We start from the raw sequence: 13,651 nt of genomic DNA, 5'->3' as shown, positions 1-13,651 counted from the left end.
ATAATACAACACCATTCCACAAAACTAGATATAACCACTTTAATTCAACTTCCAAAGTTCCGAATCAACAAAAACAACTTCGCGGGCATTAAAAACGCCATTTTGTCGCGAATCTATGTTCAAGATCTCGACCAATGATATCGCGTCAATTTGATGTCAAAGTTTTTTATTTATCTTGACTACTATTTTGGTTGAAATAGTTTCAGTTATTCTTAATTTCGAGTTTCGATTAAAAAAACATTTTTTCGAGTTTCAATGGTGAGTTTTAAATTTTTAATTACTATCTCATAAATGGCATCACATAATTTATTATTTACATTTTGTATCGAACACTATTCTGGTTAATGTAGGGTTTGACTATTTAATATAGTTATATTTAATTGTAGGGTTTAAAGTGAATCACTGATTGTTTACAATACGTGTAATGATATTACAGATAACTGCGGTACCAGTAATATCAGAATTTTATAAGGGTTGCTACGAGGTAAGACGACTGCTCAGGCTTGCACTCAGATTCTAACTCGGACTAAGACACAGAATCGGACTCAGAGCAAAAAACTAGCTCAAACTAAATTGGCGAGGACGAGGAGGGTTAATAGGATTTTAGTCTGTCAAAAATTGTTAAAATAATAAAACGTCACTATTATATGTGATCGCGTTTCGCCGTAATATGAAAAATATTTAGACTTACCGCCTTACAAATAAAAGTTCTATAACGGTTGTATCCATAACGTTTTCTTCTTTGACGTGTCAGCTCACTGAAGTCAGAAAAAGAGAATAGTGTATAACTAATATCTGTTGTATAACGATTCGATAATAAAATAGCTAGAACACGTGAATCAGTTCAAATTCGGTTAAGCACCAGCTATGGTATGGTCAAACAGCGGGCGAGACGGTGACGGCGCATAAGCATTTATTTACTAGTTAATAAAGAAAACGTCACAGCGCCGTCACACTCCGCAGGCCACGTCAAATGAATATCCATAGAACACTACGCGCCGGCGTCCACTACTGAACAAGACTTTAATGTTCATGTGCTTAATTTATACTTCATCACGTACGTGCTCCAGAAAAGCATCGTGAGGAAACCCGCATGTATTGATTTTTACTAAAATTATGCCAAATATCCAAACCACATTGAAGCTGCAAACCTTATTCTCAAGAGAAGAGAAGTTAATTGTTTAAGTTCATTTTGTCTCCTAATTGGACAGGATTAAGACATATCTTAATTAAAAACTCACCTAAAAAATATATATATAATGTCGTATGAGGTTGTAATTGTTTTTAAAATAAGGCGAAATAAAAGACAAGAGTATTTTTTTATATTGAGGTGTAAGTTTATTCGCATAACAATGTTTCATACAAATTTCCTCGTTTTGTACACACCTTTTCATGTTTGTTTTTGTAGTATCTTTTATAAAAGTTGACTCTAAAATTTTTAACATATCGTCTGTTCCCTATATCTAATTCGCTTGACCACTGTTAAATCATACATAAAGGATTAACTAAGGCAAATTATTAGGAGGAAAACTATAGTTACATGAACAAATAGAAATAAGAAACGATACAAAAAATGTTTCCATAATGTCGGAATGGGCTCTTAAATTTTAAAATCAGCCTTCCTGTATCATTCGCCGTGGCACAGAGCAATGGGAGCAGAAAGCGGCGGGGAAGACCCTGCCGCAGATATAAAACCAGTTACACGTCGAACGAAAGCAACTGAGAGCAAACGAAGTCAGACGTCAGAATGTCCAAATCGTTTTAACAAAATTTACTGATTAAGGCAAAACCAAGCTTACTTTTCGACTGTGAAGAATGATCTAATAAATGAATTTTACTTTATATAATGTTTTACATATTTTAAAATAAATATCCAATCACACAGCTGAAAAGTATGAAATGAAGAAAGAATTCGTTTGCTTGATTTCGTTCGCACCGTGAACTGGAATGTTACGGGCACAGTAACAAGGCACCCGTATTAAAACAATTTTTCTAATGGACATTGCACAAATCACACTGGTATCAGTGGACTGGCCACGAGGCTGCCAGTTACACCTAAGAAAATTCGTCACTAAATAACAACTAAATCACTTTAAAATCAATTCAAAATGTACATTATTCATCTTATCCGAGTAAACAAATCTAATCTGCTACAAAAAATTAGCAAATTTAAATACAAAGATCACCTAGTCCGTCTATGTAAAATTAATCGCTTAAGTATTAGAAAAACACAATAGTGAGAGTGCGCTCTGGGCCCACTTGTGATAGTTTATTATGCTTCCCGGCTGTACATTCAACGAATGAATAGCGAAAGATATTGCGTTTACACATTAAAACTAAAAAATGACTGTACATTTAATATTTTATATGTAAATATTTGTACATATTGCACTCTGAAGTAACAAAAAAAAATTATTTAGAAAAATCTGTCGAAACGAAGAAAAATTATATTATATACGCAGAACGAAATAAAAAAAATATCTCATTAAATACAAATTCATAGTAATCAAATTCGATCACAATGTTCGTAGCTCGTATAATAATCTAAGTCCCTATGGCTTACAAAGCTTACAAATGATAAATACAGAAGTCATTTACAAAAAAATATAATTCTACCCAAATAATATAAAAATAACAACAGCCATCTGTACTTTCTTAGATGAATAAAATTAAACATATGTCAAACATATGACAATAGAATCTAAAGGTACCTATGTACAGCTTCGTACAGGAGACTGGACCTGCCACGGACACAAATGAAACAGAGTTAAGGCTAAGGGCAGGGTGTGAAGGTCCAGCCACACGCAGACTTACTTGTGCTTTGGTACGCAATACTGCTAAGTTTGATGTTTCCATCAGTAACATACCGTTACGTTAAACTATGCAAAATACAAATTTTAGCATTGTAAGGATTACATATGCGATTTTGATTCGTAGTTCTCCTTTTTGCACGTAGCGTCGAGCGTGTGGCCGGCCCTTGTATGTATGCCTATAACAGTCGAGGCGTCCGTCGTTCTCTTGTTCGTTCTCGTCCCGTCCCACTCAGCGATGCTCACACAGCGTCATCCCGAGCGATATAAACTTATTATCGTACTTATTCCATTATCAGCTAAAGACACAAATTATATTAGGGGTAATCATTACTTATTAATTTCTCGTCTGAGATTATTACGTATTTAATAAATCTATTACAATTTCGAAATTGAATAATATGTATCAAATACGACCGGCTGTGCACCGACGGAGACCGTCAACTATGAAGCTATACGTATGAAATTCTACGCGACAAATGATGTATAACAATTTACTTATCGAATGGCAGTTATATTTGTCACAAACTTGAGATGCAATGTATGCAGCTGTACTGTAGGGCTTCGAGCGCTTACGATCGCATCTCAGTTATAAGGCATCGTAGCGTAAAGTTAATCGTGACGGTTATATCCTAACACTTCTAGTTTTAAACCCTAGACACTTAAAGGTGTTGTATAAAATCCGTTATAACCTCAATCATACCGCACCATGAACGTACGTTTTTAATGGCAGTGTGTGTTGTCAGTGCCCTCGCCGGAGTGACGCGAGAGTCGCAGGACACTCTAATGACGTTTGTGCTTTGTAACTATTATAGAAATCGCCTACCGCTACAATAAAATTATATATAATTCGAAAAGATGTTTTAAAAGCGGACTAGCGCGGTCCGCGGTGCAAGCTCGATCGTCTCACGCTGTTATTTATACGTACATTTAGAAACACTTCGAAAAACCTCAGGCATACGTAATATGTAAATGTACAACACAGTGGCATGTAGATAAGACTCATTCAACACGCATCAGAGACTTAATGTTACATCTTAGTAGCGTTAAATGTTATGGATGGTGAAGTGTCGGCTCGTGAATGCGGTGTCTGCGGGAATCGGACCCGGTCAGGCGCTGCAAGCGGGAAGTCCACGGAATATATCAGATAAAAATGCCCAGCAATAAACGAAAAACACGCTTAATTTATGCTTTAACAACGCTTACGGGTAATTGAGATCGATTATTTTAGTTTCTATATAACTATGACATTCCATTCAACAATGTAGGTACACAGTACAGGTAACGCGAAATAAGGCATTTCGTATGTGTAATATATTGTATATAATGGGCAGTTTATTTATCTTAATGTGAAGTATTTGTTATTTATTTTAATATCGTTTTTTTAAATGACTTCTCCTTAGAATATTTAAAGCGGAGACAGATTTGGTCGTATATCGTAGACCTCCCATTGCGTGCGTGTACACTATCAACATTTACATTATAATCTATACCAATATTGTTCCCATATAGTAAGCTCGGCCAAATAGTATAATAAGAAGAAAGTATATTACTTAAACCAGCTGCCATTTCAATTTTGTTTGCTATACTAGAAGAGAACGTAGATTAAAATAAAGAGATAATTAAAAAAAAAAATAAACAGATTAAAAATATAGAGAAACATAATATAAAGAAGGATTTATGGGCACTATATGTCTAACCATACACATACCTACCTAATAGCTGCCTGACTCGCACGCAATGTGACGCCTATATAAGTAGAATTACTCAACATTATATAATATTTGATTTTTGTACATATTTATTAAGGTTATATAGACTGGGATTGATAGCCATATCTGCCTCCGTTACCTAATTTAGATCAACGTGTGACACAAATAGTCTATTCGATAAACCTATAAATTATTCTACGACGAACTATGGTAAATTGCACGTGACACGCTTTATGGCCTCCAGTAACTCAAACTTAAGTAATTCAACATCAAATGGCCTTACATCGTACCAGTGAAAGCGAAAGTCAATGCCTAAAGTAAAATCGACTCAGTGCAGTGTGATCACTGTATAAAATGAATCACCCATATATATAATTATGTCGTTAACTATCAAAATACTCAAACAGGTAGACAGGAAAACGGTGATGCGTTTATGAGAGCTACTGCGACAGTAGAACATCTATATGTAATAAGACACACTTATCTCAGCCTACCTAAGATACTTCAACATTTATAAATGTAATCACAGCAATAATAAATTATAATTATTCGTTAAATCGAGGGACGCGGGCACAGGACAATGGAACATGAATCGGAACTAAAATCGACAGGACACGATAACACGTCTGACATAAACTATATATAAACAAACACAGTCGTAAATCATTAACAACGTCCGCCGACAGATATCTCCGGCCCCGCGGAACGTTCGCAGCGAACGTTTCTAATATACATATATATTAATCGAAAGGGTTAATCAACGAACCGTTAATTTTGGTAAATAAACATAACTATCAACTTTTCACCCAATAGAAACATCTCTCATATATTACTTTTTCTCTTATAACTCTCATAGTGTATGTACGTTTTACATAATTTAGGAGGGTGTACTTATCCAAGTCTTATCAGTCGTATCCGAGTGACCAACTCAGTATCCAGTCATATCTTAACTATCAACACTAAATATATTCTCCAACGTTCAACAGCACATATATTCACTATACTCGCACATCGCGGTCGGTCACCGAATACGCACGAGACGGGCTCCGCGGCGGCGGCTCCCTCACTGTCCTTATAAATAGTTCGATCACGTCCGTCACGAGTGTCCGTGCACTTCACTTAAACTAGCCAGTCTATGAGCGTTTCTCTCCGGAGGGCGGCGGTCGGTCCCGGTGGACGCGGCCTAGCGGCCGAGCGAGCGCAGGCGCGAGGGGGAGCGCTGGGGGGGGCGCAGGGGCTAGAGCTCGACGGGGTTTTCCACGATGGCCGGCGGGTGGGTCGTCGACACCTCGGCCACGTCCCAGATCTCCTCGAGGAACGGCGGCAGCTTCCTGTTCTTGAGTTTGAGCGAGATGCACATGTTGGAGTTTTGCATGCCCAGCGTGCGCAGCTCCGACAGGATGGAGAGGATCTTGCCGAACACCACGGGGCAGCGCGTCGACGCGCTCTGCTGGTTCATGATGTACACGCGCAGCGTGTTTAGGTAGTACCGCTGGATCTCCTCCACCAGGTGCGGCTGCTCCAGCCCGGGCCGATCTGGAATTGTTATTCGTTCATCATTAGATATATGTGAATGTGAACGACTTTTGATCTCGAACGAGGAGGATAGTATCTTAATGTAAGTATAATGTATGCAATTATATATACGTCCGTCGTATAGTGATAATTATATATTAACATGTCATCGATTTAGAAATAAGACATTGGATAATGATTACGATTGTAACAAATCATTGAAGAATAACATTTCTGTCTTTCGTCACTAAGCTAAAAGATACGATATGCATAAAAACCTGAGAAGATGACGATGGCAGTGAGAAGGGCGTAGTGCACGTTGTCCATTGACATGGTGTACATGCAGCGGCAGAAGTGCAGTAGGTTCTCTATGACGTAGGACATGCCGGCTTTGCGATAGTTCTCGCGAGTGTATGCCCTGTTGTTGGCGAACAGCACGCTGTCTGTCGTCGCGTCGTACCGCCGCGCTACTCGCAACATCATCACTTCACTGGAGCAAGCCTAAGGAAAAACCACGACTTTAAAACCTCTTAAAAAGTAACTATATAAATACTTTTAGTTTCTATACTGGTTTTTTATTTAAAAATGCCAGACAGGAATAATTTTGTCAATGAGAATTTAATATAACTTATGGAAATAATAGATGTATTTACCTTGAGAAGGGTAATCTGATCAGGTTGAGAAATCTTGGCAAATCCTGGCAGGCCTTTCGCAAACTCGACGATCAGCTGCACCGTGAGGATGGTCATCTCTGTGATCTGACGGAACGGCAAGTCGGATTCCTCGTCGTCTTCGTCCGCTTCCTGCCAAGTCTAGACAGATCAAATTGGGTTCTTAACGAATATTATTCGTTAATTTAATAAAGGATGAACTATTTTTCAACTATATCTAATAATGAAATTATAAAAATAATGAAAATAAATCAAAATATGTTGTTCAAAATATTATACGAAATAAAAAATAAATTGGCAAAATAATTATATATAAATAAAATAATATGAATATAAAGTGCATTAAAAAATAAATAAAAGTAAAGCAAATGAAACCCACCTGAGTAACCCTTTTTAAGTCTTCGTCGGAAGGTTGCTCGTAGCCGTCTTGATACCAGACGAGCCTCGCGATTAAGAACTGCTGATTCGCCGTTAGTGGAGGGATATTCTTCAGCCTGTTCTGTTCCAGGAGCTTTTCCGAGAGGAACCGCGGGACCACTTCATGCTGCAAACATTCCAGCTTCACGTAGGAAACAACAAACATTAATATTTTGTTGCTATTGGTTATGGAGGGATTTAAAATCATGCATGGAAACTATTTATATTTTTAGTAAATTTAAATGGTCGTTACTAGATAATGGGAGATGTAGCCAAGGGTAATTGTCATTAGGCCTGGCTACGTTATTATTAATCAAGGCATACTCCACTTACAATCCTGGCAGCTTCTGGGGGCGGTGGATCGCATTGCATAATGGGCGGCATGTGATCATCAACTGTCGTTGTGCTGACTGGCAGTTTGTCTTTTTCTCTTTGTGCTTTCTTTTCTTTTCTTTTGATCGCACACGTTGTCTCCGGGACTACACATTCTGGCCTCATGCCCACAGCGAGACATTTCTTTAATCTACATTCTTGACATTTTCTTCGCATATACATATCCATTTCACATGCATGACCAAATTTGCAAATGTATACAGCATTTTTAGTAACACTCCGCCTGAAGAATCCTGTAAATATAACATTATTTTATTAATTGATTTGTGTTTTATATCTAATGTATATGTTTGTAAATTGTGATATCAGGACAACAAACATCTGACTTCCACTTGAACGTAGATTATAAAAGATTATGAAATCAAACAAGCTTGACTGTGATGACCAACATTGGAGAATTGGATGAATCAAGGAGTAGACGCGGTGCAGACGGCTATTGTGACGTTACGTCTCGACTCGGGCACAATGTGTACGTTTAGCTAACAACCTTGATAGCCAGTACAATACGCCAATTTTGCATTGGATTTGTATAATCGTGGGCGCTTATTTGGTAAAGGTATTCTATTTTGGCATAATTACGAATCTGCACAGTAAACCTGTTTGATTTTCTAAAATTTCTAATATTACTTATAGAAATAATAAATATATATCACTCATTAAAAGTATACCTTTACAGCCTTCACAGGTGAGAGCATTATAATGGTATCCGGAGGCTCTGTCGCCACATACGAGACATAATTCTTCTTGTTGGCGAGGTGCTGGACCTTTCTTTTGCCGTCTCGCTTCTCCATCTGTGCTGCAACCATTTACACTCGATGCGGGCGACAATTCTTCGCGGCCTGTAAAAGAATAATAAAATGTTTAAGATAAAATTTCACTTTCAAGAGTATCTTTAGATTTAGCACGAGCTTTCAACAAAGGTACATTTTAAGTCAGGTTTCCAACATTACATACGTTTCATTACATGTCAGTTTAACCTGGTATTCATTTACCTAACTATAAATGAAAACTGATACATGTTTGATTTTTAAGATTTATTCGCTCTCTTAAGCCGTAACAGGCATCACATATAAAATAAAGCGAATCATTGATCAATGCAACTGCGCCATAAATGAAATTCGAAACTGATGCCCCAACGGCGCCGGGTGTCGAGAACATCTAAAAACGGACGCTATAAAATTTGCATACATTTCATGAGCGACTTGTTGATTCGGCGGACGAACGGAGATCGTTTGATTTTCATTTTTTACATTCGTCCTTTTGTCCCTTCGTCGAAGAGATGTTTTCATAACGAAATACGATCAAGTCATTTTCGGTGGCAGTTTGAACGTTTCCTGCCCAAACAAAAGGTGGCTAAAGGCCTTGTCAGCATACTAATGATGTTTGGGACATTAGTTTGATATTCAAGGTGCATGTAGGAATAGGGTATGTGATGCGCAATGGAAATTAAATCGACAATTGTCAATCACGCAGTTGGAACTCCTTAAAAGTAAGACGCACTGTTGCAACTTTATTACTACTTCGTTTCACCTTTAACCGCAATGAATATATTGTAGTTACAAATTTCTAAAAAATTTAACGTTAAATTATATACGCGTATGTTTCATTGGCATTAATTTCTGTTATTTCACAAGATACCTGAGACGTAAATATGTAGAATACATCTTAAAGCATAATGCATGAAGAACGAAAAAAGCCTGATACGAGGATTAACATTAAGCATATTAACTCAACCATGCAAGGCAGTTAAGTTTCTAGTAAATAATTTTATTTACATTTTATTGAGACCATTAAGCGGAGTTAAGTCGGGTCGGTGGCCTTTGCTGCGTACCTGTCTTGCGCAATCGGGTATAATAAACTGTTGCCAAAAAACTAGTTCCACGTGGGATAACAGCCAGAAGGAGTTAGTGACAAAGAGGCCTTGCTTTTCTTGCCATGTTAAAAAATGTAGTATTTACTTTGTAGTGACAAGTTTGCCATTTACTTGTACTGAGATAAGCACAAGTAGTAAGTGAACCTTAATTAACCTCTCCATTGTAGGTTTGCGGATACACATGACAGTATATTATTATCATTTTATTTATTTATTTTGATGAATAAAAAGCTATATAATAAAAAGAGATCCAATTATATTTTGGAGTGCCAATTGATGTGGAAATTGGACAAGTATATTTTCTCAATGTGCATGTTTTTTTTTTTAATACAAGGCACGATTCAGCGCCGATTGACGCAATCTTCGGATATGATTCTCCATTTCGGCTCGTCTTAGTATATTAGTAGTATACTTATTTGCTTAGATAAACAACTTTATTTGCTTTTATATTCAATATCTGCGTAAGTCTTGCTGCAGATTGTTCAAGTTTAATGTGTTATGCATCGTTGGCGATCTGGACGGTAAACTCTCAGCAATAAAGTCTTGTCATTTATGACTATAATAACATATTTATATAATAAAACTGAACATGTTTGCACTTTGTTCGTTAGAATTTTCAAAATGTCTTCGATAGTGTCAAAGTGTTTTGTTGTCAAAGTGATTATATCATTAAATTACGTTTAGTGGGTTATTAAGGTGATGCAACTCATCGAAGGCGGTGAAAGTGTGCGAGATGACGAGAACTGGTTTGGATTATCGAACATGCCATGCTATTACTGTTATACGCTATGAGAAATAAATAGGAAAATAGCTTAATCAACAAACGATTAGGTAAATTAGAAATATTATTTACTATTGTCGCGTGAATGTCTCAAAATATTAGTGTTGCGTTGTTTTATTCTTTTTCTAAATTAAAAAAAATATATATAATAGTTATTCGTAAACATTTTAAAGTATTTAGTTTAGTAATGTTTAATATTTGATAAAATAGTAATAAAAAATGATGATTATTCATGTGATTTATCATAAATAAAGATCAATCAAATCTATGCTCATGAAAAAGAAAGCCATTCAAAAGTTGAACGCACGGATGACCGAGTCAGTGTGTTATGTTGTTACGTCTCAGCTGTTGTGCGCGAGCGCATAGAAGGTCTAGTTCGTGGTGGTTCGGTATTCGTCGGGTACTCTCGGCTGCGGGAACGAGAGAACGATGTGAGCGACAAGTGGGGCGCGAGCGTCGACCGGGGGCAGCGTGCGGCCTTGACTCTTACGTACCGCCCTCCCCTCCCGCACATCTCTCCAACGCTCACCGCTCCGCCACATTATTTATGATAGCATCTGAGCTCAAAGCAAGTTCGCGATTCTCTACAGCTAATAATAACACGTTTTTCCTCTCACGCGATTGTGACTTTTTCACTTATTAAGGACTGCTCTTTGAAGTGATACCAAAGTTGGTATTTAAAACTAGATAGCTGACTATAATTTATCTTTTGCTTCTGCGATAATATTTTATGTTTCGCATAATTCATTTTCGCTACAAAAACAAGATGCTTTATATTTATAAAGCACATGTCAACATTTTTACATTGAATTTTATAAATCTGGTATCTCAATTAAGGAAAAACTTAATTTGAATTGAGGTTACTAGTTTTTAAGGCTGTTATTTTTGCTGCGCCACTTTTAATAATAATCGCAATATAAATTACAAATAAAAGCTATATTTTCTAAAGTATGACTTTTAAATGTAATTGCAACGTGTTAAAATACATAAATGTACATATAACAGTAACGTTAATATTAAATTTAAATTAGCACTTTATTCATATTATTATATTTTGGTAATATTCGAGCATTAAGACGTCGTCGTCCCACGGATATGAATAAATTTATTATTAATTAATATGTGGACGTGTGAGAAAACCGCTATTGCTATCATTATATAAAAAAAAAACTATTTATATAATTGAAAATGAAATAACATCAAATACTATGTATATTTATACATAAATATATAAAAATATATATCATCATTTTGTTTACCGTCCTCTGGTTCTCATGTCGTTTGAAACAAGAAATCTACATGTTTTGTTTTTACTTAAATACATAATGTCTTTCTACACAACACATTATGACCACAAAAAATATATAAACGAAGATTAAGAAAGTGATGTCGATTGTACAATACGCACTTTCACTGTGACCCCAGAAACCAAAGACGTAACCAATTCGCAGGCGCACCGCGTAAGCGTATACTGGCTAGTCAGTGAAAGTTGCCCAAACTTAGGTATTGCACAAGCCTCTACACAACCTCATTGAAATTCGGGTGCGGCGAAAGTGAGCACAGCTTAGCGACATGTCACATACTAAGTAGCCAGTGGCGATGGCTAGCGACGAGCTGAATATATCGCGTTTTGTTCGTAATGAGATAAATTAGTTGTAAACGGATTATTGTTGCAAAAAATAGATGCATAAAAAGATGCACGTGATCGATGCATCGGATGGACGGAGATCGGATAATAATATTACTTTCTACAATACTTTCTAGCAAGAGATGTGGGCCGGAGCCAGCGCAACTAGAGCGATCGGTTTCTCCACGCGCCGGGAAAATTGGATTGAAATAGAAATCGCGTGCGGTGAAAATCGCCATTTTCACGTCACACGCTATCGTGGAAACTTCGATTACTATGTTTATATACTATATCTAATCTCATTCATCGATTGATCTTTATATTAAAATTAATACAGCAATCTTAATTTGTATATCATTCACGAAAATACATTCAGTTAAGAGAACTCAGAATAAGGATTATCATTCGCCACAAATATTAAAAAAGTTCAAAAAAACCTAGTTGATCCCATAACACTGATAAAAAAAAGACCAATTAACTATTTATTTCCAAAGACCTTCGTTCGAAATAAGGCAGTATCGTAATAAGTAAGAATTATTTCACAGATAAACTTTGTAATAAAGATTTGTTTTGTTGATTTGAAAGTAAATATTACTTCGATAAAAAAGTATATAACGTTAACATATTGCGGTTATTTTAACCTTCGACTTTCATATATTAAACGGCCATTCGCATACGACTAAGACTCATTTAGATGCCAATGAGCTAGATAATAGCAGTTTAATCAATGAACATCTTGTCCACAAAATGTTAATACCCCACCTTTGAGTTTATAAATATTTCTGTAAATAATCGAATAACAATTTCTTGTACCTTATATCTCATGCAATTTTAATACGTAATATAATTTTCTTCATCGAGATTGCCAAATTAAAACAAAAACTTTAAGTAGATCACACAGATACAACATTCTCTTTACATATGTATACCGTCGGCCATGTCGTGAAGTCGAAAGTGTCCATCAGTTATCACGTACACAAAAATATATAGATGGATAGCTGCTGTAATGGATATGCCTCAGCTCCCCGACACATTGCTGTTTGTTTACAATACTAGATTACATCGAACCTCTCTTTTTTTCAAATGTTTTCTGTCTCACTCCACTCCCTAATTTTGTACAGACGAACTGTGCACCCACGCTAGTACGTCTTTTCGAGTAAACATGGGAATGGGTAAAATAGTAAAGGAAGGGAGATATAATTAGAATTAACGCCGCATGGTGGTTTCCTGGTGTTTAAAACCTATGCAGCTGAACGTATCAAATAGCATTTTAAGCACATGGACGCAATGTCTGCGTCTAGTTTTGTCGCTGCGGGTGTTTTTTTTTTTAACTTCCCGTGTTAAAATGGTTGTAATGGGTCCCCGAAATGGAGACAATTCTCTATAATCATTTTAAAAATGTGTGGTAGCATCTATTTAGTATTTTTTCATATATAATTCAGGAGTTTATTTGCTATAATAAAATCGCGGTCTCTACTGACAGATGACAAGTTTTAAGAAGCGTATAGTCTTAAGTAACAATTTTTTTTAATAATATATCAAATTTTTAACATACAAAAGTTAGACGTTATCTATGTGTATAAATGCCCTTGTGTGATGTGGCTCGACCTCGTCAGCACAATACGCTGGAAACGTTGACACCGTAGCGACTCTATCTATACGCCCTTGACACATGAACATTGCACTTTGAATGCTTTCTATTACGTTATATATTATTGGAAGTTACAATTACTCATAACCACAGATTTTATTTACTAACCTTATTCCTATAAAACTGTTATATAGAACGGTAAACTAGGTCAAGGCACGTTTAAGTGACGTCAACGTGATATCGGCCGTCGGACATCGTCTA

At 36.4% G+C, this 13,651-nt stretch overlaps 1 protein-coding gene across 7 annotated transcripts in view; it reads right to left on the bottom strand.

Moving 5' to 3' along the window:
* Positions 1 to 1,317: 1,317 nt before the first annotated feature.
* LOC126770297 (ecdysone receptor) overlaps positions 1,318 to 13,651 on the bottom strand; it is a 219,871-nt gene continuing 207,537 nt past the window's right edge. For 3 of the 7 annotated variants that reach the window (XM_050489647.1, XM_050489646.1, XM_050489643.1), the window contains 6 exons: positions 8,187 to 8,357; positions 7,459 to 7,751; positions 7,088 to 7,267; positions 6,691 to 6,849; positions 6,316 to 6,538; positions 1,318 to 6,058 (listed from right to left, as the gene is read on the bottom strand). In XM_050489647.1, the coding sequence (XP_050345604.1) occupies positions 5,760 to 6,058; positions 6,316 to 6,538; positions 6,691 to 6,849; positions 7,088 to 7,267; positions 7,459 to 7,751; positions 8,187 to 8,357 (1,325 nt within the window). In that variant the 3' untranslated portion in view covers positions 1,318 to 5,759. The remainder of the gene's footprint in view (positions 6,059 to 6,315; positions 6,539 to 6,690; positions 6,850 to 7,087; positions 7,268 to 7,458; positions 7,752 to 8,186; positions 8,358 to 13,651) is intronic. The other 4 variants (XM_050489649.1, XM_050489645.1, XM_050489648.1 and 1 more) reach the window with 2 other exon arrangements.

The sequence above is a fragment of the Nymphalis io genome, chromosome 8 (assembly GCF_905147045.1).
Source record: "Nymphalis io chromosome 8, ilAglIoxx1.1, whole genome shotgun sequence".
Lineage (NCBI taxonomy): Eukaryota > Metazoa > Arthropoda > Insecta > Lepidoptera > Nymphalidae > Nymphalis > Nymphalis io.
This window is presented reverse-complemented; position numbering and strand designations above follow the sequence as displayed.